The following is a 27,029-nucleotide window of genomic DNA, read 5'->3' as shown; positions in this document are numbered from 1 at the left end:
TTATGTCATGACACAAACAGCAACACAGTCAACATTTGGCTGATTCATGAATTCACCATCACTGAGTCATTGATTCATCACTTGGTCTATGAACTTTATACAGACATGAACCAAAGATGCTGCGACATGTCAGAACCTCAGAGATGAGTGTTTTCATACGAACAGGGTTACGAGGTTGACAAGAAATATTTTAGCAACCTGATAGAAATTTACTGAAGGGGACAGAAACAAACAGAATCAAATGAGACAAAGATTCTGGAAGGAAGACATGTCTCAGTGAAGTAACCTGATCCTCCTGCTGCCGTGAACCTTTCACACAGTGACAGTAACTCTCACCTGGAAGAGGGAACGCTTCACTGTCGACTGGAATTAGAATGAAGCTGTAATCCTGGAGGCAGCAGGACGTGTCTGTACCTGCACAGCAAAGACATGTATGTGAATGTAAAACAGAACAGTCTTCATAAGGTAACGGTAAAGCAATGAGCTCATTGTAGCAGAGCAACAACTAAACTACACTTGGTGTGCAACAAACAGGAGACATTAAAATAAAACACAAGAATCACACAACAACTGACAATATTTACAGCAAGAACCACTGAAGAAATATCAAAACATGAATGGTCCAAGTAAAAGACACAAGATACTTGGTCAAAAGTGCCAAGAGCGAACAAGACTAAAATCTAAATCACATTAATATCAGGCGTTACTGGCCTTTCCCTTCAAACCAGCATCAATTCTTATTGGTTCACTGATTGATTTTGTGGGACTGTAGTAAGGTGATCAACCAAACAGGTGCTAACTCTCATCACTGTCACATGTAGGTTGCAACACAGTCATTAACTGAAACAGAAACAGATGTGTAGAAGGCTTCAAACTGGGCGAGGAACAGACAAACTCTGCTACCAAGGTGAGAAACCAGTCTGAAACCAGTGGGACCCAGGTCCACCAGCTACTGTCTGGACCAGTCTGGACACAAGTGGTCTTCATGGAAGAGCTGCAGCCAAACATGAACCAGAACCAGAACCAGAACCTAGGAACTGGGCCCAGAAACATCTGGACAGATGATGTTGAGCTCAGATAATGAGTGAAGCACAGTGGAGGCTCCTGGAGAGTCTGGTCCTCAGGCAGAAACTGATCCATCATCCAGACCATCACGGAGGAGGAGGACGGGCCCCACATTTATTCTGCAGCAGGACAAAGAGCCAAACATCCAGACATGGTCATTAAGAACTATCTTCAGAGGAAACAAGAACAGCATGACCCCCCCAGAGTCCTGGTCTCAGCATCATGGACTGAGTCTGGATTACATGAAGAGACACAAGGATCTGAGGAAGATCTGGGGTCAGTTCTTCAAGAACCACCTACCAGACGAGTTCCTTCAAGAACTGTGTCCAAGTGGAGCATTCTGAGTTTACGGCATTTTATCACACACACTACGAGTATAGCAGTATATTGTGGTGATTGATGGCTGCATACTGCCACCCTCTGGTTAAAGTTTATAATGACACATTATGACTGTCTCTACTGTTACGCTAACATACAAATTAATTATAAATGTTTAGTGAGTCACACTCAGTTTGCATCAACTGGCTGTTAACACTATTTTTACGGAACATCATTAACTTGATGAACCCTAGTTAAGTTAATTTGAAAAAAAAAAAAATAAATAAATAAATAAATAAATAATTTATCCCCTGGATTTCTTTCAGACATGCGCAGATCTGCCTCATTCACTTGCTGCGCTTTTACATCCGGGAACTTGTCGGCGCGCAGCCGTTAACGGTCAACCAGAGAACTGCAGCAATTTTTGTCGGTACCGCGGGATTACGATTTGGTAAGAAGATATTTTACTCTTTTGTTTTACTCTTTTGTTTTCTGCTGTGTGCTATATGCTAACCTGCTAGGTTAACAGAGCTACACACACAGATCCGTCACAGATATCTGAAATGCTAATAAAGTGGTGATAATGAGGAACAGGGCGGACAGGGAGCGAGCAGCCACCATGGAAAACATCCAAGTCATAACCGACCAAGGGTTAGAGGGGAGTGGGCCTTAGTCATGTAAAATGACAACGGGTTTGTTTTTAAAATTAAATTCAACTAGTTATATTTTACAGTGTAGAGGCTGCTCCCGAGTCCAAGTTTAATGAACTGCCCAGAAAAAGCACAACGTGGTCTCTGGTGGTTCATATTGATCTTGTCATATAAATTGGTGAAAGTTTCCAAGGTCCTGTACAGGGAGAACATGCAAACTACAATAAAGCTTGAATGTCTTAAAATTGCTAAATTAAAAACATACAGTTGAGGTGTAATCAGTCCCAGTCAGTGAGTCAATGTCAGTATGTTTGTCTTGAATATTGATTTTCATTGGAGTGTTTTATTTATTGAGTTTGAAACTTGATCTGTAGTGAGTGCCTCTGGCCGGCAGGTGTCGCCACACTCCACTGTAGCGCTCAGAAAACGGACGAGAAAAACCTTTTATTGAATTTTTTTGAAAACACTTTATCTGAAACAGGCTGTTCATTCATCAGCTGATCTAATGCACTATAGATATGAAATATAAAGAATTACAAAATAAAACCAGAAATAAAAACTCCACCGCCCCTGGTTAATAATATAAAAGTAGAATCATGAAGCTTCATGGATGAACTCAGTGTTTATAATGTGAAAGGAGCAAAAACAGACAATTTAATATTAATAACGATGGTTTTGATTCCTTTAAGTCATAACTGCAGATTGTAAAGAAAGAGTGAAATAAAAAGATCTTTAGCTTTTTAAAATCATGTTGTTGACGTGTTTGTGAGATGATGTTAACACGTCTTTAAAATGAACCCGTTAACAGCTTCTTATCTGAGCTGTTCATCTTTTCATACGTCTCAGACGTGCTGAGTTCAGGACCTCAGGATCTTGATTCCCTTCATGGCGACACACACCATCTCCCTCAGCTTCTCCAGAGGAAACCTAAAAATCACAGGCCCATCGTAGTCCTCCTCGTCCTCGTCGTCTTCTGTCTTCTTGGTCGTCTCCATGAAGTCCAGCATCCAGGAGAACCTGTTCTTCACAACGGCCGGAGCCTCTCGGTGAATGTTCCTCCAGTTGGTGGCCTGAGGATGAGAAACAGATGAACTTTAACCTCCCTGTTCTTCCTCTGGTTCATGGTGATGTTCTGTTACTTTGGAGAGGAGCTCATCTTCTTTCCTTTAATTATTTACTGTGTGAAATGTACATGGATGGTTCCTCACTATGTTCTTTACACATAAATGAGCGTTTACTGCTTTCACTGAATATAACGTCTTGTATTCAAATGCTCAGGATGTTAAACATCTGCCCTTCATGTGTCAGTCTGTAATGTACTACTGTATGGTGGGTATCAATTCTGAAGATGAGTTCAAAGTAAATGTTAATCGATTTAAAAGAAGTTGGCTAAAATACAGAATTGAATGAAACCATTTAATAATATAGAATGATTTCAATAGACGTTGTCATATATCAGCTATAATCCATGAAAATAAACTCCTCTGATCTTAAATACAGTCAAATAATGAACACGTTTAAATAAATTATGTCTAATTTTAAGTTAATCACTCAAAAACTGACAAAAAGTAACTTTACTGACTTTATAGATGAAGAAATCCAGAACTTCTACATCACAGGTGACCAGAAGAGTTGGAACTTCATCAGGAAGAGCTGCAGAAAAAACAGAGAAGAAGAAATTATATAAAGTTATCAAAACTGTAAACACTGCTGCAGCGTTGAAACAGAAAAATGAGACTAAAGCCAATAAAACACAACAGTGAGTTTAGAACAAGTCAGAGTCCATGACACATGGGGGCGCTAATGTCCTGGTTTGGGCCTGTTCTGCTGCATCTGCTCATCATTGATGGACCAATGAACTGTGAATTCTACCAGTGAACTCAGCAAGAAAATGTCAGGACATGAGTCCATGAGCTGAATGTGAAGAGAAACTGGGTCATGGAGGAAGACAAGGAGCCCAAGAACACCAGTGGTTCTCCAGAAGAACCAGATGAATGTTTAGGAACAAGTCAAAGTCCTGACCTTCATCCAGTAGAAATGTTGGAGCATCAGTTGATGAGAGGAAACCACCAACATCTCACAACTCAACTGGTTCTGATCTGAGGAACATGAATGATGACATGAGGTTCTGTCTTCATGTGTCAGTTCTTACCGTTCAAGGCGCTGACCAGCATGTAAACAATCGTCTTCACATCTGAGGAGACGTTAGAGACGTCCAGGAAGTCCAGGAAGGAGGAGATGGTCTGACTCTGAGGACGTTCATACGTCCCTTTAATGGACTGATCCAGCTGAGAGGAGGAGGAGGACATCTTCATCATCACCATCATCATCATCACCATCATCATCATCTTCATCATCATCACCATCAACATTTATAACTGTATTTAAGTTTCAGAGATGAGTGGATTTCAGCTTTTAGTTCTTAAATTTACATTATATTTCCAAAAGTATTCTCTCACCTCTCTTATTAAAGCTGATTTTGAATTACCGTACCCCCCCCCAACCCCCCTCCCCCCCACCCCCCACCCCCCCCCCACCACCACCACCACCACCAAACTCCACCCTTGGCCTAGTGCAGTCAGACCAGTAGCGTTCTCCTGGGAACCTCCAGACCTGTAGTCTATTAAAGTCCTGACTTCTCACTGATGCAGACTGATCATCTCACCGTCTCCTCCAGCTCAGAGAGGTCGTCCTGGTTCTTCAGGACGTCACAGAGTTTCTTCAGCAGCTCACGACGGGTCGACTCAGGAAGATCTTCCAGCGGCTCCATTTTAGATAGATTCATCTCCAACTCTGCAAGAAACAGCTTCAAGTTTCACTTCATATCAATCTCCTACAGGTGATTTAAAAACAAGTTTATCTGGGAAAAATTGACTCTCAGATTTTTATCACTTTCCATCTAAACATAGAGAGAATTTAAGCTTTGAGTTAATGTGAAAATCTCCATTTTAACATTTAAACTAAGATTGTGATGATAAACAGAAAGAAAGTCTCACTCACTTTTCATTGCCAAGACTTCAGGATCAGACTGAGGGGCTGAGAACAGACGTGAAGATCATAAATGATCCAGTCAAGGTTTTACCAACTTGACACATGAAGACAACGAAGATCAAAATAAGATATGTGACTTCAGTTTGAAGAAAAGTTGAAACTACTTACGGGGAGTTCCGTCGGATATTACCAGAGATCTTGACGTTTCTCTGATCTTATAAACAACGTTTGGTATCTCTGAACGAGACGAGAGAAGAAAAGTTAAAATGAGTTCTACTCAGGAACACATGAACATACTGACAGCGTTCTTACCCAGTTTATCTTCCTCTATCATGATCTCTGCGAGGCCGTAGGCGAAGGTGGATTTTTCTGGAACAGTGAAGGACGTCACCTTCTCCTTGCTGCCCTGAGGAAAGATTGAGATTATTTATTAAACCAGTGTTGTCCTGGTAGGTTCTCCCAAGGCCAACTGGTCACAGGCTCTGACTGTTGTCTCTGCATATTGCACCATAGCTCGTCTGGGAGACTTCTGGGAGTAACTTCCAGCCCTCCAGGTCATGGTGGTCATGCTGGCCATAGATGGTCCATAACAAACACCATGTTGGAACATAAGGTGCATCTTAAGTGTACTTGGTACCAGAGCACCTTAGGCCCAGACTTTGTGGTTGTGTCATTAGATCAAGTGAAGAGAGGTGCAGAGCTGTCAGCCATGGTGGAAACCTTCAAACCTGCTGGTGGAAACCTATGGTGACTGAAGCTATCAGGCAGAGGCCTCTAGGGCCCTGTTGGTATTTGGAGAACTGACGGGCTCCAGCTTCTGAGACGGCACGACACGTGGTCGCTCTCCTTCCTCGGCCTGTCACCATGGCATGGCTCGGATAAGTGGGCGGAAATGAATTAATGGATGTTTATCTTATATTTGTAAAGTCACCTAGGTCACATTCATTATCACGTTCAGTCTGGAGTCACTGGACATGAATGGATCATCAGAGAACTATCGATTGGAGACAAGAACACAACAGATTCCTCCAGATCCAGATCCAGGTCCAGGTCATTACCAGACTCTAGTGATGTGACCTTCTTTAATTTATATCTGAGTTGAAAAGGTGTTTGAAGAAAGACAACTGGACTTGTAGAATTTCTTGAAGACGTTTTGTCGCTCAGCTGAGCAGCTTCCTCAGATCATCAGAACTCAAGAAACTACTCGGATCAGTGGCGAAACGTTTAGGGTTAGGGTCCAGTTGCCTTCCTTTAAATGCCTTTTGGATTACCATGACTGGGACGACTGAGAACCTTCACAGACATGAAGGTTTTAAATTAGAGCCTGGATGACTTCGTCCTCAATGATCTGAGGAAACACTGACCTTCACCGACAGACTGAACAGTTTCTCAAAGAATGCCGACACAGATCCTCCTTTCTTGGACGCCCTGATGATCTGGACGTCACCGGTGTTGTAGACAATCTGGTTGACGAGAGCAAGTTTTTCTGTCTTCTTCGGTTTCAGCTCTTTCACTTTGTTCTTGTTTAATTTACTGGAGAATAAATCAGTGTCAGATTTATTTTTGACAAACATTGAAACAGAAAGATGGAGGCGTTGTTCTGCACCTGAAACTCCCAAAAACATTAACGTTCTTCTTCATCAAGTCGACAGGTTTAGTCAGTCCGTCCAGTGTGTCTCCACCACCAGAGATTTCTGCTCCAACATCCCCGTATCCTCCACCAACACTGGCCGTCCCACTAACCTTTGACACAGACCTGAAGTCCTTCACCAGCACATTCTCACCACAATCTGGGAGGAGGTTGAAAATAAAAGCTAGTCAAAATTAAGGCGTTAAGCACTTGGGCTAATGTGGCTAACAGCTGGAGACAAACCAAGACAAAGACAAGCTGCCAATGCTGGCTGCTAATATATGTCCACTCCTGCAGCCACTGTTCACTGGGAGAGACTGTTCTCAGCTGCAGCAACATTGGAAATAAGAAGAATAATTCTGCTTCATTTAGACCTGTTGTCCACATAAGTGGACTCTTTAGTCTGTTAACTAATGGTAGCAAACGAGGATCAGAATCAGAATCAACTTTACTGGCCAGGTATGTGTGAACAAACATGGAATTTGACTCTGTCAGATTTAACAAACTACCACCTGTTCAAAGATGATGCTTAGTATTTATACTTCTTAGGTCCTACTAATCCCAAATACCTTGAAGAAATAAAAAATGCAAAGCAAACAAAAGCTCGGGTCTTAGGAGGTTATATTCCCTTCCCTTTCTGGAGTCTGTTTGCTCATGCAAAATGAATCATGATTAACAAAATAGAGTAAAAAATAACAATATCTAATTGTGATTAATTGAAATTAATCCGCAGCAACCCTGAGATTAATCAGATTAAAAAACACAATTTCTTTCTTTCTTTCTTTCTTTCTACTTACCTAGGTCCGGTTCTTCCATCAACAGTTGTGGTAGTTTGATGTTCAGAGGTTCATACTCTGGAACTTCAAAGAATCCCTTCTTTCTGACTTTGACCAGAGTCATTAGCTCCACGTTCAGCAGTAGGTCCTTATTGGGAATCAGAGTTTTCTTGGCACCCAGAGCCTCCACAATGTTTCTTGCTTCAACGCCGAACATCTTCTGAGGACAAAGAATGAGAAGAACGATTTACTGGACAGATCTTCTGCTTCAGAGGTTTTATTTGATAAGTTTAGTTTGTGACTGATTTCAGAAACTAAACTCATAACCAGCTCAGCCACAGCTCCATTACCTTCATCAAAAATGGGACACTCTGTTAATAAATACACTGCATGACTAAGAAAGGTGGTACCAAAATAAAAGCTCCTGCCCTCTAGTCCGTGGGCGGAGCTCCGCCCCTCTAGTCTGTGGGCGGAGCAGTGTATTTATTAACAGAGTGTCCCATTTTTGATGAAGGTAATGGAGCGGTGGCTGAGCTGGTTATGAGTTTAGTTTCTGAAATCAGTCACAAACTAAAGGTAACAAATAAAACCTCTGAAAAAGAAGATCTGTCCAGTAAATTGTTCTTCTCATTCTTTGTCCTCAGAGGATGTTCGGCATTGAAGCCAGAAACATTGTGGAGGCTCTGGGTGCTGAGAAAACTCTGATTCCCAACAACAACCTACTGCTGAACGTGGAGCTAATGACTCTGGTCAAAGTCAGAAAGAAGTGATTCTTTGAAGTTCCAGAGTATGAACCTCCTCCAGCTGTGACTCCATTGATTCAATAAGAAGCTTGTCCAACGTCTCCAGATTTATTTCATCCAGTGTTTTTAGTTCAGATCACATTCTCTATGGGGTTCAGGTCTGGTCTCCAGAGGTCTCCAGAGTCCAGTCTTTGTGCTGCTCCCTAGCAGACTGGAGCCTTTTTTCCCGGTTGTCCTCCCTGATCAGTGGTTTTCTGTTCAGTCCCTTGAGTTCCCTTCACATTGTCCATGGTGTGAAATGTTCTTCCTTCCACTATTAAACACAGCCCTGAGTTCTACTGCTGCTTTTCTTCCGAACGTTTCTCCATCAATCAGGATTTATTTCTTCCTGGTAGACCATGGTTCTCCACTGTCCTTCCAGTCTGTAATAAAGGTCTTAAGCCAGGTTTAGTAGTTTCTAGATATTTCCTCTGCTTGATGCAGTCAATTATTTGACCCTTCTCCACCAGACTAACATCTCCTCCACCAGACTAACATCTCCTCCATCAGACTAACATCTCCTCCACCAGACTAACATCTCCTCCACCAGACTTACATCTTCTCCTCCAGACTAACATCTCCTCCACCACCACGGGATGTGGAGGAAATGAGAAGCTCCTCATTGCATCAGTTAGTCTTAAATAACTTGTAGAACTAATGATCCACCAGGAGGCGCTGGACTATGAGCTCAGTTACATCCAGGTGGAGACTTTTGTTTTGGTCAGGTAGTGTACAATCCATCATTCCCAGAAAAAGAACATTAAAATCAAGATCAGCTTTTCTAACATTAAATCCATCTTCACCATCAGTGATTTCTTACCTTCCCGCTGCAGTTAAAGCTCAGTAACAAGTATCAGCAATCTGCTCAGATCAGTTTGTGTGTTACTGTTGTTTCTCTGCAGCCTTTTATACAAAACATTGACGCAGTACTGTCAGAAACACACTCAGTGTTTAAATGATTGCAACTTGAACAGGTGGTTAATACTGAACTGTTTTCATTAAGCAGAGCATCAGAGAAGATCCAGGAAACATTATCAGGTCTAATCAGGGTCCAATGTGGTCTACAAGGTCCCCCTCTGAACTGGTTTATTAGGAACCATGAAGAAGAACAAGTGTCCTGATGTTTCTAATGTGATGATGTTGACAAGTGTCTGAATCAGCTCTGATGTTCTAATGTGACAAACACATGTTTACATTAGTTCACCACTGAAATCCAGTCTGTGCAGGGTCTCAAACATCCGGGATGAGGATGAGGAGGGGGTCTGGTATGAGATGATGAAAATCTGGAGCCTACTTGAAGATGATGTGGTTGTGTTTCCTCCACCAGACCGAGACGAGACGGATTGAAGGGAGCAAACTCGTCCTGTTTTCATGAACCAGTCACACAGTGACAGTAACTCTCACCTGGAAGAGGGAACGCTTCACTGTCGACTGGAATTAGAATGAAGCTGTAATCCTGGAGGCAGCAGGACGTGTCTGTACCTGCACAGCAAAGACATGTATGTGAATGTAAAACAGAACAGTCTTCATAAGGTAACGGTAAAGCAGTGAGCTCATTGTAGCAGAGCAACAACTAAACTACACTTGGTGTGCAACAAACAGGAGACATTAAAATAAAACACAAGGATCACGCAACAACTGACAATATTTACAGCAAGAACCACTGAAGAAATATCAAAATATGAATGGTCCAAGTAAAAGACACAAGATACTTGGTCAAAAGTGCCAAGAGTGAACAAGTCTAAAATCGAAATCACATTAATATCAGGCGTTACTGGCCTTTCCCTTCAAACCAATCAATTCTTATTGGTACACTGATTGATTTTGTGGGACTGTAGTAAGGTGATCAACCAAACAGGTGCTAACGCTCATCACTGTCACATGTAGGTTGCAACACAGTCATTAACTGAAACAGAAACAGATGTGTAGAAGGCTTCAAACTGGGCGAGGAACAGACAAACTCTGCTACCAAGGTGAGAAACCAGTCAGAAACCAGCGGGACCCAGGTCCACCAGCTACTGTCTGGACCAGTCTGGACACAAGTGGTCTTCATGGAAGAGCTGCAGCCAAACATGAACCAGAACCAGAACCAGAACCTAGTAACTGGGCTCAGAAACATCTGGACTGATGATGTTTGTTGAGCTCCAGTAATGAGTGAAACACGGTGGAGGCTCCTGGAGAGTCTGGTCCTCAGGCAGATACTGATCCTTCATCAAGACCATCAGGGAGGAGGAGGACGGGCCCCACATTTATTCTGCAGCAGGACAAAGAGCCCAATCATCCAGACAAGGTCATTAGGAACTATCTTCAGAGGAAACAAGAACAGCATGACCCCCCCAGAGTCCTGGTCTCAGCATCATGGACTGAGTCTGGATTACATGAAGAGACACAAGGATCTGAGGAAGATCTGGGGTCAGTTCTTCAAGAACCACCTACCATACGAGTTCCTTCAAGAACTGTGTCCAAGTGGAGCATTCTGAGTTTACGGCATTTTATCACACACACTACTAGTATAGCAGTATATTGTGGTGATTGATGGCTGCATACTGCCACCCTCTGGTTAAAGTTTATAATGACACATTATGACTGTCTCTACTGTTACGCTAACATACAAATTAATTATAAATGTTTAGTGAGTCACACTCAGTTTGCATCAACTTGCTGTTAACACTATTTTTACGGAACATCATTAACTTGATGAACCCTAGTTAAGTTAATTTGAAAAAAAAATAAATAAATAAATAAATAAATAAATCATTTATCCCCTGGGATTTCTTTCAGACATGCGCAGATCTGCCTCATTCACTTGCTGCGCTTTTACATCCGGGAACTTGTCGGCGCGCAGCCGTTAACGGTCAACCAGAGAACTGCAGCAATTTTTGTCGGTACCGCGGGATTACGATTTGGTAAGAAGATATTTTACTCTTTTCTTTTATTCTTTTGTTTTCTGCTGTGTGCTATATGCTAACCTGCTAGGTTAACAGAGCTACACACACAGATCCGTCACAGATATCTGAAATGCTAATAAAGTGGTGATAGTGAGGAACAGGGCGGACAGGGAGCGAGCAGCCACCATGGAAAACATCCAAGTCATAACCGACCAAGGGTTAGAGGGGAGTGGGCCTTAGTCATGTAAAATGACAACGGGTTTGTTTTTGTTTTTTTGTGGTTCATATTGATCTTGTCATATAAGTTGGTGAAAGTTTCCAAGGTCCTGTACAGGGAGAACATGCAAACCAAAATAAAGCTTGAATGTCTTAAAATTGCTAAATTAAAAACATACAGTTGAGGTGTAATCAGTCCCAGTCAGTGAGTCAATGTCAGTATGTTTGTCTTGAATATTGATTTTCATTGGAGTGTTTTATTTATTGAGTTTAAAACTTGATCTGCAGTGAGTGCCTCTGGCCGGCAGGTGTCGCCACACTCCACTGTAGCGCTCAGAAAACGGACGAGAAAAACCTTTTATTGAATTTATTGAAAACAATTTATCTGAAACAGGCTGTTCATTCACCAGCTGATCTAATGCACTATAGATATGAAATATAAAGAATTACAAAATAAAACCAGAAATAAAACCTCCACCGCCCCTGGTTAATAATATAAAAGTAGAATCATGAAGCTTCATGGATGAACTCAGTGTTTATAATGTGAAAGGAGCAAAAACAGACAATTTAATATTAATAACGATAGTTTTGATTCCTTTAAGTCATAACTGCAGATTGTAAAGAAAGAGTGAAATAAAAAGTTCTTTAGCTTTTTAAAATCATGTTGTTGACGTGTTTGTGAGATGATGTTAACACGTCTTTAAAATGAACCCGTTAACGGCTTCTTATCTGAGCTGTTCATCTTTTCATACGTCTCAGACGTGCTGAGTTCAGGACCTCAGGATCTTGATTCCCTTCATGGCGACACACACCATCTCCCTCAGCTTCTCCAGAGGAAACCTAAAAATCACAGGCCCATCGTAGTCCTCCTCGTCCTCGTCGTCTTCTGTCTTCTTGGTCGTCTCCATGAAGTCGAGCATCCAGGAGAACTCGTTCTTCACAACGGCCGGAGCCTCTCGGTGAATGTTCCTCCAGTTGGTGGCCTGAGGATGAGAAACAGATGAACTTTAACCTCCCTGTTCTTCCTCTGGTTCATGGTGATGTTCTGTTACTTTGGAGAGGAGCTCATCTTCATTCCTTTAATTATTTACTGTGTGAAATGTACATGGATGGTTCCTCACTATGTTCTTTACACATAAATGAGCGTTAACTGCTTTCACTGAATATAACGTCTTGTATTCAAATGCTCAGGATGTTAAACGTCTGCCCTTCATGTGTCAGTCTGTAATGTACTTGGTGGGTATCAATTCTGAAGATGAGTTCAAAGTAAATGTTAATCGAATTAAAATAAGTTGGCTAAAATACAGAATTGAATGAAACCATTTAATTAAAATATAGAATGATTTCAATAGACGTTGTCATATATCAGCTATAATCCATGAAAATAAACTCCTCTGATCTTAAATACAGTCAAATAATGAACACGTTTAAATAAATTATGTCTAATTTTAAGTTAATCACTCAAAAACTGACAAAAAGTAACTTTACTGACTTTATAGATGAAGAAATCCAGAACTTCTACATCACAGGTGACCAGAAGAGTTGGAACTTCATCAGGTAGAGCTGCAGAAAAACAGAGAAGAAGAAATGATATGAAGTTATAAAAACTGTAAACACTGCTGCAGCGTTGAAACAGAAAAATGAGACTAAAGCCAATAAAACACAACAGTGAGTTTAGAACAAGTCAGAGTCCATGATACATGGGGGCGCTAATGTCCTGGTTTGGGCCTGTTCTGCTGCATCTGCTCATCATTGATGGACCAATGAACTGTGAATTCTACCAGTGAACTCTGAAAGAAAATGTCAGGACATGAGTCCATGAGCTGAATGTGAAGAGAAACTGGGTCATGGAGGAAGACAAGGAACCCAAGAACACCAGTGGTTCTCCAGAAGAACCAGATGAATGTTTAGGAACAAGTCAAAGTCCTGACCTTCATCCAGTAGAAATGTTGGAGCATCAGCTGATGAGAGGAAACCACCAACATCTCACAACTCAGCTGGTTCTGATCTGAGGAACATGAATGATGACATGAGGTTCTGTCTTCATGTCTCAGTTCTTACCGTTCAAGGCGCTGACCAGCATGTAAACAATCGTCTTCACATCTGAGGAGACGTTAGAGACGTCCAGGACGTCCAGGAAGGAGGAGATGGTCTGACTCTGAGGACGTTCATACGTCCCTTTAATGGACTGATCCAGCTGAGAGGAGGAGGAGGACATCATCTTCATTATCATCATCACCATCATCATCATCATCATCACCATCATCATCATCATCACCATCATCATTATCATCTTCATCATCATCATCATGTTCATCATTATCATCATCACCATCATCATCATCATCACCTTCATCATCACCATCATCATCTTCATCATCATCATCATCAACATTTACAACTGTGTTTAAGTTTCAGAGATGAGTGGATTTCAGCTTTTAGTTCTTAAATTTACATTATATTTCCAAAAGTATTCTCTCACCTCTCTTATTAAAGCTGATTTAACCCCCCCCCACCACCACCACCACCACCACCAAACTCCACCCTTGGCCCAGTGCAGTCAGACCAGTAGCGTTCTCCTGGGAACCTCCAGACCTGTAGTCTATTAAAGTCCTGACTTCTCACTGATGCAGACTGATCATCTCACCGTCTCCTCCAGCTCAGAGAGGTCGTCCTGGTTCTTCAGGACGTCACAGAGTTTCTTCAGCAGCTCACGACGGGTCGACTCAGGAAGATCTGCCAGCGGCTGCATTTTAGATAGATTCATCTCCAACTCTGCAAGAAACAGCTTCAAGTTTCACTTCATATCAAACTCCTACAGGTGATTTAAAAACAAGTTTATCTGGGAAAAAGTGACTCTCAGATTTTTATCACTTTCCATCTAAACATAGAGAGAATTTAAGCTTTGAGTTAATGTGAAAATCTCCATTTTAACATTTAAACTAAGATTGTGATGATAAACAAAAAGAATGTCTCACTCACCTTTCATTGCCAAGACTTCAGGATCAGACTGAGGGGCTGAGAACAGACGTGAAGATCATAAATGACCCAGTCAAGATTTTACCAACTTTACACATGAAGACAACGAAGATCAAAATAAGATATTTGACTTCAGTTTGAAGAAAAGTTGAAACTACTTACGGGGAGTTCCTACGTATAATGTTTGAAATATTGATGATAGTCTGATCTTATAACCAACGTTTGGTATCTCTGAACGAGACGAGAGAAGAAAAGTTAAAATGAGTTCTACTCAGGAACACATGAACAAACTGACAGCGTTCTTACCCAGTTTATCTTCCTCTATCATGATCTCTGCGAGGCCGTAGGCGAAGGTGGACTTTTCTGGAACAGTGAAGGACGTCGCCTTCTCCTTGCTGCCCTGAGGAAGGATTGAGATTAATTTATTAAACCAGTGTTGTCCTGGTAGGTTCTCCCAAGGCCAACTGGTCACAGGCTCTGACTGTTGTCTCTGCATATTGCACCATAGCTCGTCTGGGAGACTTCTGGGAGTAACTTCCAGCCCTCCAGGTCATGGTGGTCATGCTGGCCATAGATGGTCCATAACAAACACCATGTTGGAACATAAGGTGCATCTTAAGTGTACTTGGTACCAGAGCACCTTAGGCCCAGACTTTGTGGTTGTGTCATTAGATCAAGTGAAGAGAGGTGCAGAGCTGTCAGCCATGGTGGAAACCTTCAAACCTGCTGGTGGAAACCTATGGTGACTGAAGCTGTCAGGCAGAGGCCTCTAGGGCCCTGTTGGTATTTGGAGAACTGACGGGCTCCAGCTTCTGAGACGGCAAGACACGTGGTCGCTCTCCTTCCTCTGCCTGTCACCATGGCATGGCTCGGATAAGTGGGCGGAAATGAATTAATGGATGTTTATCTTATATTTGTAAAGTCATCTAGGCCACATTCATTATCGCATTCAGTCTGGAGTCACTGGACATGAATGGATCATCAGAGAACTATCGATTGGAGACAAGATCACAACAGATTCCTCCAGATCCAGATCCAGGTCCAGGTCATTACCAGACTCTAGTGATGTGACCTTCAGGTGATAAAAACCTAAATTCTCCACCAGACATTTAGAGCTGGAAACATCTTCTAGTCCAGACTTCTTGTACATCTTGTTCTTTATTTTTTATCAGACTTCAAAAGGTGTTTGAAGAAAGACAACTGGACTTGTAGAATTTCTTGAAGACGTTTTGTTGCTCAGCTGAGCAGCTTCCTCAGATCATCAGAACTGAAGAAACTACTCGGATCAGTGGCGAAACGTTTAGGGTTAGGGTCCAGTTGCCTTCCTTTAAATGCCTTTTGGATTACCATGACTGGGACGACTGAGAACCTTCACAGACATGAAGGTTTTAAACTAGAGCCTGGATGACTTCGCCCCAATGATCTGAGGAAACACTGACCTTCAATGACAGACTGAATAGTTTCTCACAGAATGCCGACACAGATCCTTCTTTCTTGGACGCCCTGATGATCTGGACGTCACCGGTGTTGTAGACGATCTGGTTGACGAGAGCAAGTTTTTCTGTCTTCTTCGGTTTCAGCTCTTTCACTTTGTTCTTGTTAAATTTGCTGGAGAATAAATCAGTGTCAGATTTATTTTTGACAAACATTGAAACAGAAAGATGGAGGCGTTGTTCTGCACCTGAAACTCTTCCCAAGAACATGAACTTCCTTCTTCATCAAGCTGACAGGTTCAGTCAGTCCGTCCAGTCTGTCTCCACCACCAGAGATTTCTGCTCCAACATCCCCGTGTCCTCCACCAACACTGGCCGTCCCACTAACCTTTGACACAGACCTGAAGTCCTTCACCAGCACTTTATCATCACAATCTGGGAAGAGGTTGAAAATAAAAGCTAGTCAAAATTAAGGCATTAAGCACTTGGGCTAATGTGGCTAACAGCTGGAGACAAACCAAGACAAAGACAAGCTGCCAATGCTGCTGCTAATATGTTTCCACTCCTGCAGCCACTGTTCACTGGGAGAGACTGTTCTCAGCTGCAGCAACATTGGAAATAAGAAGAATAATTCTGCTTCATTTAGACCTGTTGTCCACATAAGTGGACACTTTAGTCTGTTAACTAATGGTAGCAAATGAGGATCAGAATCAGAATCAACTTTACTGGCCAGGTATGTGTGAACAAACATGGAATTTGACTCTGTCAGATTTAGCAAACTACCACCTGTTCAAAGATGATGCTTAGTATGTATACTTTTTAGGTCCTACTAATCGCAAATACCTTGAAGAAACAAAAAATGCAAAGCAAAGAAAAGCTCGGGTCTTAGGAGGTTATATTCCCTTCCCTTTCTGGAGTCTGTTTGCTCATGCAAAATGAATCATGATTAACAACATAGAGTAAAAAATAACAATATCTAATTGTGATTAATTGAAATTACCCTGAGATTAATCACATTGAAAAACACAATTTCTTTCTTTCTTTCTTTCTTTCTTTCTTTCTTTCTTTCTTTCTACTTACATAGGGCCGGCTCTTCTATCAACAGTTGTGGTAGTTTGATGTTCAGAGGTTCATACTCTGGAACTTCAAAGAATCCCTTCTTTCTGACTTTGACCAGAGTCATTAGCTCCACGTTCAGCAGTAGGTCCTTGTTGGGGATCAGAGTTTTCTCAGCACCCAGAGCCTCCACAATGTTTCTGGCTTCAACGCCGAACATCTTCTGAGGACAAAGAATGAGAAGAACAATTTACTGGACAGATCTTCTTTTTCAGAGGTTTTATTTGTTACCTTTAGTTTGTGACTGATTTCAGAAACTAAACTCATAACCTGCTCAGCCACAGCTCCATCACCTTCATCAATAACGGGACACTCTAAGTTGCTACCAAAATAAAAGCACCTCCCCTCTAGTCTGTGGGCGGAGCTCCTGACCTTTAGTCTGTGGGTGGAGCTCCTCCCCTCTAGTATGTGGGCGGAGATCCTCCCCTCTAGTCTGTGGGTGGAGCTCCTCCCCTCTAGTCTGTGGGTGGAGCTCCTCCCCTCTAGTCTGTGGGCGGAGATCCTCCAACTGTCACTCCATTGATTCAATAAGATGCTTCTCCAATGTCTCCAGATTTATTTCATCCCAAACATTCTCTATGGGGTTCAGGTCTGGTCTCCAGAGATCTCCCTAGCAGATTGGAGCCTTTTTTCCCAGTTGTCCTCCCTGATTAGTGGTTTTCTGTTCAGTCCCAGTCCCTTGAGTTCCCTTCACATTGTCCATGGTGTGAAATGCTCTTCCTTCCACTATTAAACACAGCCCTGAGTTCTACTGCTGCTTTTCTTCCAAACGTTTCTCCATCAATCAGGATTTATTTCTTCCTGGTAGACCATGGTTCTCCACTGTCCTTCCAGTCTGGAATAAAGGTCTTAAGCCAGTTTCAGTAGTTTCTAGATATTTCCTCTGCTTTATGCAGCCAATGATTTGACCCTTCTCCACCAGACTAACATCTCCTCCACCAGCAGCGAAAGCTGTACATGCACTTTGCACACGGACACACGGCGGAGAGGAGAAAAAGTTTTGCCACCATTGAAAGTCGGCGCTGTTCCTGCGGGCTTGATTTCGAGGTAAGTTGAGGCAGCAATTGTCTCCCGCAATTGTAATAAACATCCGAGTCCTCTACAACTCATAACTACTAGTAACATTACTGTGAGCCCACTAACGTTATAAACACATAAGCGGCAGCTCTGCTCGCTCGCAGTCCCTCTGGATGCTGATAATATCGATATGGATATGTTCTGAGAATCTTTTTATTAAACATATGCTTAAAGGCATTTAAATGAAGTTAAGTGTTGGAGTTTGTATTATTCAAAATTTTGACGCCATTATTTTCCCTTTTTCTGTAAATGAATATCGGCTCCAAATATTGGTTATCGGCCTCCTTGACAACTACTAATCGGTATCGGTATCGGTATCAGCCCTGAAAAACACTACTGTCAAGATACACATCATCTGAAAAATAAAGACAAGATCTTAATCTACAGGGAGTTATCAAGAATCTGGATGTTTAACCTGTTTTTGCTCCATTTTCTCATGCAGGATTCTCTTTCATTATGTTGAGACAAACAGAAACACACTCAGTGTTTAAATTATTACAACTTGAAGAGGTGGTTAATACTGAACTGTTTTCATTAAGCCACTCAGAGAAGATCCAGGAAACATTATCAGGTCTAATCAAGGTCTAATGTGGTCTACAAGGTCCCCCTCTGAACTGGTTTATTAGGAACCATGAAGAAGAACAAGTGTCCTAATGTTTCTAATGTGATGATGTTCTAATGTAACAAATACATGTTTACATTAGTTCACCACTGAAATCCAGTCTGTGCAGGGTCTCAAACATCCGGGATGAGGATGAGGAGAGGGTCTGGTATGAGAGCCTGAAAATCTGGTCCCTACTTGCAGATGATGTGGTTGTGTTTTCTCCACCAGACCGAGATGAGACAGATTGAAGGGAGCAAACTCGTCCTGTTTTCATGAACCAGTCACACAGTGACAGTAACTTTGGTCTGAGGGAGGAATGTTTCCTCAATGACTGGAATTATAAAAATGAAGATGTAATCAGGAGGAGGAACAGGTTTGTGTCTGAATCATGTGCCTGTTAATGTTAAATAGAAGAGTCCTGAATAAAAGGTTCATTTCAAAATCAACTGTTTCATTGGATTTAACAAACAGGATGAGACGTTTCAGAAACAGGGAAACTAACATTACCCACAATGCATCTGCACCTCTCCACCAAACAACAGGTAAATTATGAGAATGTTTACATTTAATAAAGTATCCGTCAAATAAAATGACAATTCTTAATATTGATCAGTGTAATCTGGAGTCATGTCTGTCTGCTGTCTGGTCCTGGGTCTAGTCCTGGTTCTAGTCCTGGTCTGTCTGGTCCTGGGTCTAGTCCTGGGTCTAGTCCTGGTCTGTCTGGTCCTGGGTCTGGTCCTGGTCTGTCTAGTCCTGGGTCTAGTCCTGGGTCTAGTCCTGGGTCTAGTCCTGGGTCTAGTCCTGGGTCTAGTCCTGGTCTGTCTGGTCCTGGTTCTAGTCCTGGTTCTAGTCCTGGGTCTAGTCCTGGTTCTAGTCCTGGTCTGTCTAGTCCTGGTTCTAGTCCTGGTCTCAGTGTTGTGTTCTGTCCACTCCTCTGAATAAACCAGAGGATAACTTAGAGGCCGTATGTTTGAAGCGTGTGGTGCAGCAGGTTTTTCTCTGAAGCTAAAACTCTAATGACTTAATCAAATAGATGATGTTCAGCCTCCTCCTCTCTCCCAGTGAAGTTGATACTGACTGAGGTCCAGAGGATCTGGACTCTGTGATGAAAATATCGCGCTAGCAACAGAAAATGCAGCGAATGTCTTGGTTAAGAAAAGCTTGTGCGGCGCCGTCAGTCAGAGGAGTGATGGACTCATCCCTTTAAAGCCTGAAGGTATCGCTGGTGATACGTTAAAGCGTGGGGTATTTGAATACCACATCTCGAGGGTTTAACTTACTTTGTTTTTACCAACAAATTCCTCCACACAGCTCTCTCTTCCTGGGTCTCCTCCGGGTCTCGTTACCGTAATGGCAACTCTTTGTCCCAAAAAAGTGGGACTTCCCAGTGTTCAGCCACAGTTTAACAATTTAATTTTTTCCATCAGGGAGTTACAGTGATTCAAATACCACAAGCCTTTTTTTATGCACAGGTGGATGTTCAGGTCTTAAAGGATTAACAGTGATCATCAGCTTCCACCAAATTCAGTGAAATCCTTATTCATCTACCCTTTTGCAAGAAGGACGATGAAGGAGAAAATCTGTGTTAAGGAGCTGGGACTCAAAAAGCCCGACCCCGGCCAACAGCCGGAGGTTTTACCAGAGTTGGTTCGAGGGCCGTGGAATAGCCAATACACTTTTTTGTTGACTTGACATGGACACAGTCAGGACAAACCATCTTAAAGTTCTGTGAATACATCAAGAAACATGAACCATCAAGAGTTCTTATGAAAAGATTAGAATAATAACACAGCTGGATGACAGACACTGTGTTTCAGTAAGACGACATAATGAAGAGGTCGTAAAGAATTGTCACTTTTTGTCAACTCTTATTGACTGCACTGTAAAAAAAAAAATAAAAATCGTAAAAAAAACGATAAATTTCTGGAAGCCATGAAAATACTGTAAAATAACGGAAAACTACTTTCTCGAAAAATACAGTTATTTTTCCGTAATTAAAATAAAGTTTGTACTTGTCATTTTTTGTAAAGATTTTGTCGTATTTTCAGGTTGTTTTAACGTTTAATTAGAAACATTTTCACATTTTAAAACAAATCACCTAGAAATATGGTAAATAAATGTTGTATTATGAACAATAATGCTTAAATTTACAGAAATGTGCTGTTATTTATTGGTTTTAATTACATTTTATGGGAAGAGATTGTATAATAATTTATATTTGATGTAATACAACAGTATACGACACAAAATAATGTGTTTAATCTTTCAAAACACGTCAAAAAACTGTTGCTAAACTAGATATTTGGTTAGATTGCAAGAATTTACTGTTAATTTTAGGAAACATCAAATGCATATTTAATTTTTTTACGTTGTTTTTAACGTTTAATTACAATCATGTTACATTTTAAAATAATGAAATTACCCATAAAGACGGCAAATTAACATTGTAATATGAATAATAATGCTTAAAGTTACAGAAATGTGCTCTTATTAGTTGTTTTAATGGCATTATTTTATTTAAAAAGGCTGTAGGCTATATTAGATTAGATGCAATATAACACTATACAACAATAATTTGATCTTTTCAAAACATGAGAACATGAGAAAAAATTAGACCAAGCTGAACAAGAACAGCTACAATTTCCAATTCTCCTTATTTTTATTCAACTGTAACAGGTAGCATTATTACAGCAATATTCAAAAATCAATTCAATTAAAATGACTGGATCTGAAACAAAAAAAAAACAAAAAACTAAATTCAACTGAACTGGTAATGAAAGAAAAAAGTTAAAAAAAAATAGTTGAGTTACCAATTACATACAAGTCACCATACATCCACAGCACTGATTAGAAACTTGGTGAAACGTCACTGGAAATGAATCCATACTCTCTAACAGGGGTCGGCAACCCTCAACACTCAAAGAGCCATTTGGAAAGAAAACACTGGGAGCCACAAAAGCCCTTTGACATCTAAAATGAAGATAACACTGCATATATCGTTTTCACCTCTATGCTAGGCCCATAGTGTGTTGCATTTATGAAATGAAATAACTGCTACAGAGAAAACGAAATTGCATAATGCATACATAACAGGGATTTATCCATGGTTGGCTTACCTGGGGTCGAAAAGTACAATAAATAGCGGGCTGGCGGGTCGCACGTCGGCAGTTGTGGCGTATATTTTGTGCAACAAAAAATTAAATACATTTTATTTTAATGTTAAAAGATCACCATCAATTCAAATTTAGAGTTCATTTAGAGTTCAGTGTTTTTTGGTTGATGTTACAACCAGCCTTTGGATCTCAACATAACACACTACAAAGAAAATACACACCAGGCTGACTATACATGGGAACTAAATGAACAACATATTGTTGTTGGGGGAACTATTGCTACTGCTGGATACAAAAGTCATTTTTTTCTGAACATTGTCGTAAAATATCCTGTGTTCATCCCATAATCCCATCCCATCATTAGTTGTGTGTCATTTGCTACTGAATCAGAATCTAGAGAAGATAGACCCAACTGATGATACTGATTTATAAGCACAATGTCAATTTACTGCTGCTGATTGTACTATATTACACTAAGTTACAGGTAGATTATGTTATTTTTCAGCCCATCTAACCCAAAAGAGTAATTGTGTGCAGCAGATGCATGTACTCACCAGAGAGGGGCATCTGGTCAGACTGTGTTACTGGACTGCCGGCCATACTTTTGTCATCGTAGTTAGCTAACATTTCAATTGACGACATGCTAGCGGATTGGTTTTGTCGACATGGCATGGTTGTAAATAAAGCTAATACTACTAAGCTTCAGTTTGATACTTGCCTTCTGCCTTCGTCCTTCCTCCAGCCTCGACATTAGCTGCTGTTTGCTCCAAGTTTCTGTGACCAAACGGGAACAGCCGAGTGGTGGTTGTTGACCTTGTTAAGCGTAACGTCAAAAACGGATGTACAGTGTCCCAACAGCCAATGGCATGTCTTCTTCTTCTTCTTCTTCTTCTTCTCCAACCGTTTCTGTCGACCAATCCAAACGGGACCCGCGCAAAAGCACGCACTCCAATGACATGATGTCTTCACGTTTTTGTCTTTTGTGTTTGTGCAGGGAGACGTTGCAGCAGTAAAATGTCTCCTGATTACATGTGTTTTGTTATATACATACACACAATAGCCTACAGTGTTAAATAGTTATTTTACTATTAATTTCTCTACTAATTTTAAATTATTTGTTTAAGTTTTAAGTTTTGTTGAATTTTGCAGTTTATTCCATTAAATAACAGACAAATATTTGTAAAATTACGATACATTTGTGAACATATTTTAACAATACATATATGCATTACTAATGTTTTTTGTAAAAGAACAGAAATATCATGTTTTCACACATATTTTCACGGTTACATTGATTTCATGTTATTTTACATTTGACATGTAAAATCGCAGTCTTTTTTGTTGATTGTCCAGATTGTTTCTGTATTTTTAAAATACAAAAATAATCAGTAAAAATAAACAGTAAAGGGAAAGGGACACTTCTGAAAACCCCAGAGTATTCAGAGGTTCAGTCGACATAATGGTTCTATTGACTAGGATTTGAATGATCACCTTAAAAATGCAACCGCCTTTAGAGGCACCTCAAAGAACGAGCTACTTGACTGTATGCTGGCAGAAGTAAAGACAGCAGACTTTTAAGCCATTCAAGCCGATGAATGTAGTCCTGGTACCGAGGTACATCATGGACCCCATAACATCCAGGAAAGTTTCGACTTCCAAGTGCATCAGTGACGCGTTGGAACTTCAACACAGCATAAGAACACAAAGCCGATCTGGTGAAGTGCTTTGAGATCTGAGACCATCTGGAACAGAGGAGAATTTGAAAGTAATGCCACATGTGGACATGATGTATAACCAGCTGCAGAATTCTGTCTCAGGAATCATCCAGGTAGACTTTACGCACCTGGACACTTTGTATAGACTCTATGTAGCACTTAATGTTTATTTCTCATCTTAATAAAACAGTGAATTTATCTGAATGTCCTGCTGCTGTTCCTCAGGGAATAGACCAACCAGCAGGACTATATCCAGACAAGAGGGGTCAGTTGTGGTGCGTATCAAGGATGGACAGGAGCAGGAGGACAAGGAGCTGGTGAACAACTTCATCTCACAGTCGAGGAAACAACTGGACTTCCTATGTGATGAGTATGATTGTAAAAAGTTGTGATTGTGACTACCTGTGTAGACATGGACATCATATAAGCTGAAACAGAACTGACTGATTGAAACATTTACAGTAGAGTGTTAAATTATGGCAGAAAAGGTGCAACACCGCCATCTACTGGCACAATGGTCAGTGTGGGGATTGCACATTTACTCAGCGTTACGTTGACAGGATCCATCATTTTCCATGGTTTGTAGTCCATAAAGTTGACTTTAGAGAATGATACAGTGGTGTGGAAATGTATTGGCCCCCATCCTGATGTTTTCTGGTCTTTCTCAGCAGTGGTTCTGGTCTTGAGGTCCATGTTAGTCCGGTCTCTTTCTGAACTCAGACCTTTACTGAGCCCAGTGAGGCTGCAGGTCTCTGGATGTTGTTGTGGGTCTTTTGTGGCCTCTTGGATGAGGGGTCTCTGAGCTCTTGGTGGTGGGCCAGCTTCTCCTGGGAAGGTTCTCCACTGGTCCATGTTTCCTCCATGTGTGAATAATGGTTCTGTCTGTGGTTCTCTGGAGTCCCACAGCTTATCAACAGCATTGATACCACGTTGGTATCGGTTTCACATTGATACTTACGTGATGGAACCGATACTCAAGTTTCAGTTTTTCATACTGCATTTATTATTATTATGGTATGTTTTTGATATTGTTGTGCTTTTGGTCTCGTTACATTTTTTGTATTGATATTGTAGTATTGTTGGTCTTGTTATATTTGTCATATTTTTGACCTGTGTTTCGTGATTATTATCATGAAAACTAATTTAAAAGAAAAACATGATTTACTTTTTGAATTTTCATTCAGTTTTGGATGTTGATGATTCATCCACTTAATAAATGATGATGCTCTACATGGAAGTAACTGCTTTTATTAGTGAAAAGTATCGATATCAGCTTGGGATCGGATCGATACCGACGTCAGAATGCTCATTGGGGTTGGCTGTTATACAGGATTAAACCAAATACCGGTATTTTATTTTTTTGTTGTCATATGAATTTTTAATATACCAGCAAACTGGTGTATTTGATGACACAGCGTTCGGAGCGCTGCACCACGAGACACTGATTCAGACTCAATTGACTAAGTTATTATTCATAAACTTAACTATTATATATTCATAATAATTCATTAATAGCCACACACAGTGTTTTAATTTAAAATTTTCCATTACTTTGTCATGATGTGTTCCATTGTAGCCTTGTAAACTGTGTTATTGGTGGGAAATGTGAAAAGCTTTAATACAAAACAATTTAAATAAAGTAAAAAGACAATTTAGAATTCTGTATGGTTTATACTGGGAGGGTTAATATTTGTATTTAAACCATAATTCTGTTTCTTCATTTCATCTTGGTAACATTTATTTTATATCCAAGCTGTAAAATGTCCTCAGATTAGCAGGCAGTGCTAACACGGGGCCATTTTAATCTGTTTTACTACTAGTGTGGGATTATTCTACAATATTTATTCATCATCATCATAGTAAAATATTCTATCCTTAGTCAATCTACGGAAGTAGATCAGTAAGTCCTCTCTCAACCAGTAGAAAATATTGAAGCATACGCTTGAATCTGTTAGATCCCCAAACAGGTAACAGGTAAGACAGCTTCTCCGTTTATAAAGGGTTACAGCTTCACGTCAGCGGAGTATTACTCCAACTGAACTCAGTGATAGCACTACTCAAGCTGTGGGCGGGGTAACTCACCTGGCTTCTAACCACCCTTAACTCTGACGTCTGCCCCACTTCCTCACGTCCCCCGGAACCGCTAGTCAGGGAGGCTTCCAGCAGCTGGGTCCGAAGTTAAGTCCCGTCAGGTGTCGGAGCTACCATTCAGGTTGCCTATAGTTTTACTATCTTGAGTACCAGCACAAAGGGAGAAAGAATCGTCAGCAAAGACTGCTGACCTTTTAGAGCCAAATTTTATTTGCAGGTTCAGCCTAAGCAATTTGCAACAGCTCAATTAATCAATCAAATCCAAAATCAGACATTGGTTAACATAAGATATGAATATTTAAAAATCAATTAAAATCTCAATCTCGTAATACCTAATCAGAAATATCCCTATCAGATTCTGATCTGAAAATCAAAAAGAATTACTTATGAGCCAGGCAGGTGAAGTAGGGGTCATGTGAAAATGTCCAAAACTGTCCAAAAAACCTTTTTAGGGAAGAACAGGCGTCAAGTGAGCCGCACGGCCGATGCCCCAACACCCAAACCAAGTTCCTCTTACTGCCGCGGAGCAAGTTGGTAAAATAGGGAAGTCCCGATGAACGATGATTCTGTCCTTTGGTGAAACCCTTAAATCCTTCACAATTGTATTCCAAATCGGTCTCCTCGACTCTGTACAAAGTCCAGGAAGTAGAAATCCAAAGTGTGAAAGATAAACTGATCTCTGAATGCTTGGCAGGGGGAATCCAGACCAAACTCTTAAAAGCCAAAATAATACTGCGAGGGAGTTGCATGCAGTACAGTCTGTGTCCGAGGTGAAAATCCCATAATATACTTCTGCATTTCATCTTTTATACTCTTAAATCGAAACACATTCTATTTCCCACACATCATCATGACTGACCATCCCCCCACTACTTTTATCCAACAAGGGTGTTACATTCATGACTTATTAATTAATAATTAGACATTAGTTCACTCTCTGTACTTTTCCACTAACTATGTGTTTGGACATGTCCTGACCTGCTCTTAAGGTCATAAGGTTACAGATTCCCTTTTTACCCCCACTGCCTGACATCTGTATCCTGTTTTTCTCCTTCTGCTCTTGATTTCACAAACACTGGTTACACTGTTTCAACTATTATTCGTCTTACATTCTATGTATAATAATCACTCACTGAATATCAACTTGTTTAATCAGAATCATTCTTCAACCATAGTATTATATTCTCATATTCTGTTAAATTAAGTCCCGATCATACACTTAGTACCGTGCTTTTAAGCTGTTGGTCGACTGAGATCTCAACTCACTTGACAAATCGTAATCAGCCAGTATGTTTGTCTTTAATGTTGATTTACCACTCAAACCAAGTTCCTCTTACTGCCGCGGAGCGAGTTGGTAAAATAGGGAAGTCCCGATGAACGATGATTCTGTCCTTTGGTAAATCCCTTAAATCCTTCACAATTGTATTCCAAATCGGTCTCCTCGACTCTGCACAAAGTCTGTCCTCCTCCTTTTCTCTTTTATATTTTTATATATTCTCAACGTTTGCACATTTCTTGTTTAGCTGCTGCATCGTAGCCTTTGAGGAAGGTATTTTGTGTTGCAGTATTGTGTTGTACATGTCGC

At 40.8% G+C, this 27,029-nt stretch overlaps 2 protein-coding genes across 2 annotated transcripts; both read right to left on the bottom strand.

Annotated features, from left to right (window-relative positions):
* Nucleotides 1–2,462: 2,462 nt before the first annotated feature.
* Nucleotides 2,463–7,754, bottom strand: LOC125013062. The gene is made up of 10 exons (XM_047593352.1): nt 7,452–7,754; nt 6,631–6,814; nt 6,389–6,557; nt 5,337–5,430; nt 5,193–5,261; nt 5,034–5,069; nt 4,699–4,826; nt 4,186–4,321; nt 3,616–3,686; nt 2,463–3,103 (listed from the first exon to the last, which is right to left on the bottom strand). The coding sequence occupies exons 1-10, from the start codon at nt 7,645–7,647 to the stop codon at nt 2,891–2,893; spliced, it is 1,296 nt and encodes a 431-aa protein (XP_047449308.1). The 5' UTR covers nt 7,648–7,754; the 3' UTR covers nt 2,463–2,890.
* A 3,905-nt stretch (nt 7,755–11,659) lies between these two features.
* On the bottom strand, nt 11,660–26,886 carry LOC125013060. The gene is made up of 12 exons (XM_047593351.1): nt 25,829–26,886; nt 25,436–25,585; nt 16,809–17,007; nt 15,977–16,163; nt 15,735–15,903; nt 14,602–14,695; nt 14,458–14,526; nt 14,299–14,334; nt 13,964–14,091; nt 13,378–13,513; nt 12,809–12,879; nt 11,660–12,299 (listed from the first exon to the last, which is right to left on the bottom strand). Exons 3-12 carry the CDS (start codon nt 17,002–17,004, stop codon nt 12,087–12,089), a joined length of 1,299 nt encoding a protein of 432 aa, XP_047449307.1. The 5' UTR covers nt 17,005–17,007; nt 25,436–25,585; nt 25,829–26,886; the 3' UTR covers nt 11,660–12,086.
* Nucleotides 26,887–27,029: the final 143 nt, after the last annotated feature.

Source organism: Mugil cephalus, chromosome 9 (assembly GCF_022458985.1).
Source record: "Mugil cephalus isolate CIBA_MC_2020 chromosome 9, CIBA_Mcephalus_1.1, whole genome shotgun sequence".
Classification (NCBI taxonomy): Eukaryota; Metazoa; Chordata; class Actinopteri; order Mugiliformes; family Mugilidae; genus Mugil; species Mugil cephalus.
The sequence above is the reverse complement of the archived record's forward strand: the minus strand, read 5'-3'. Positions and strand labels throughout refer to the sequence as shown.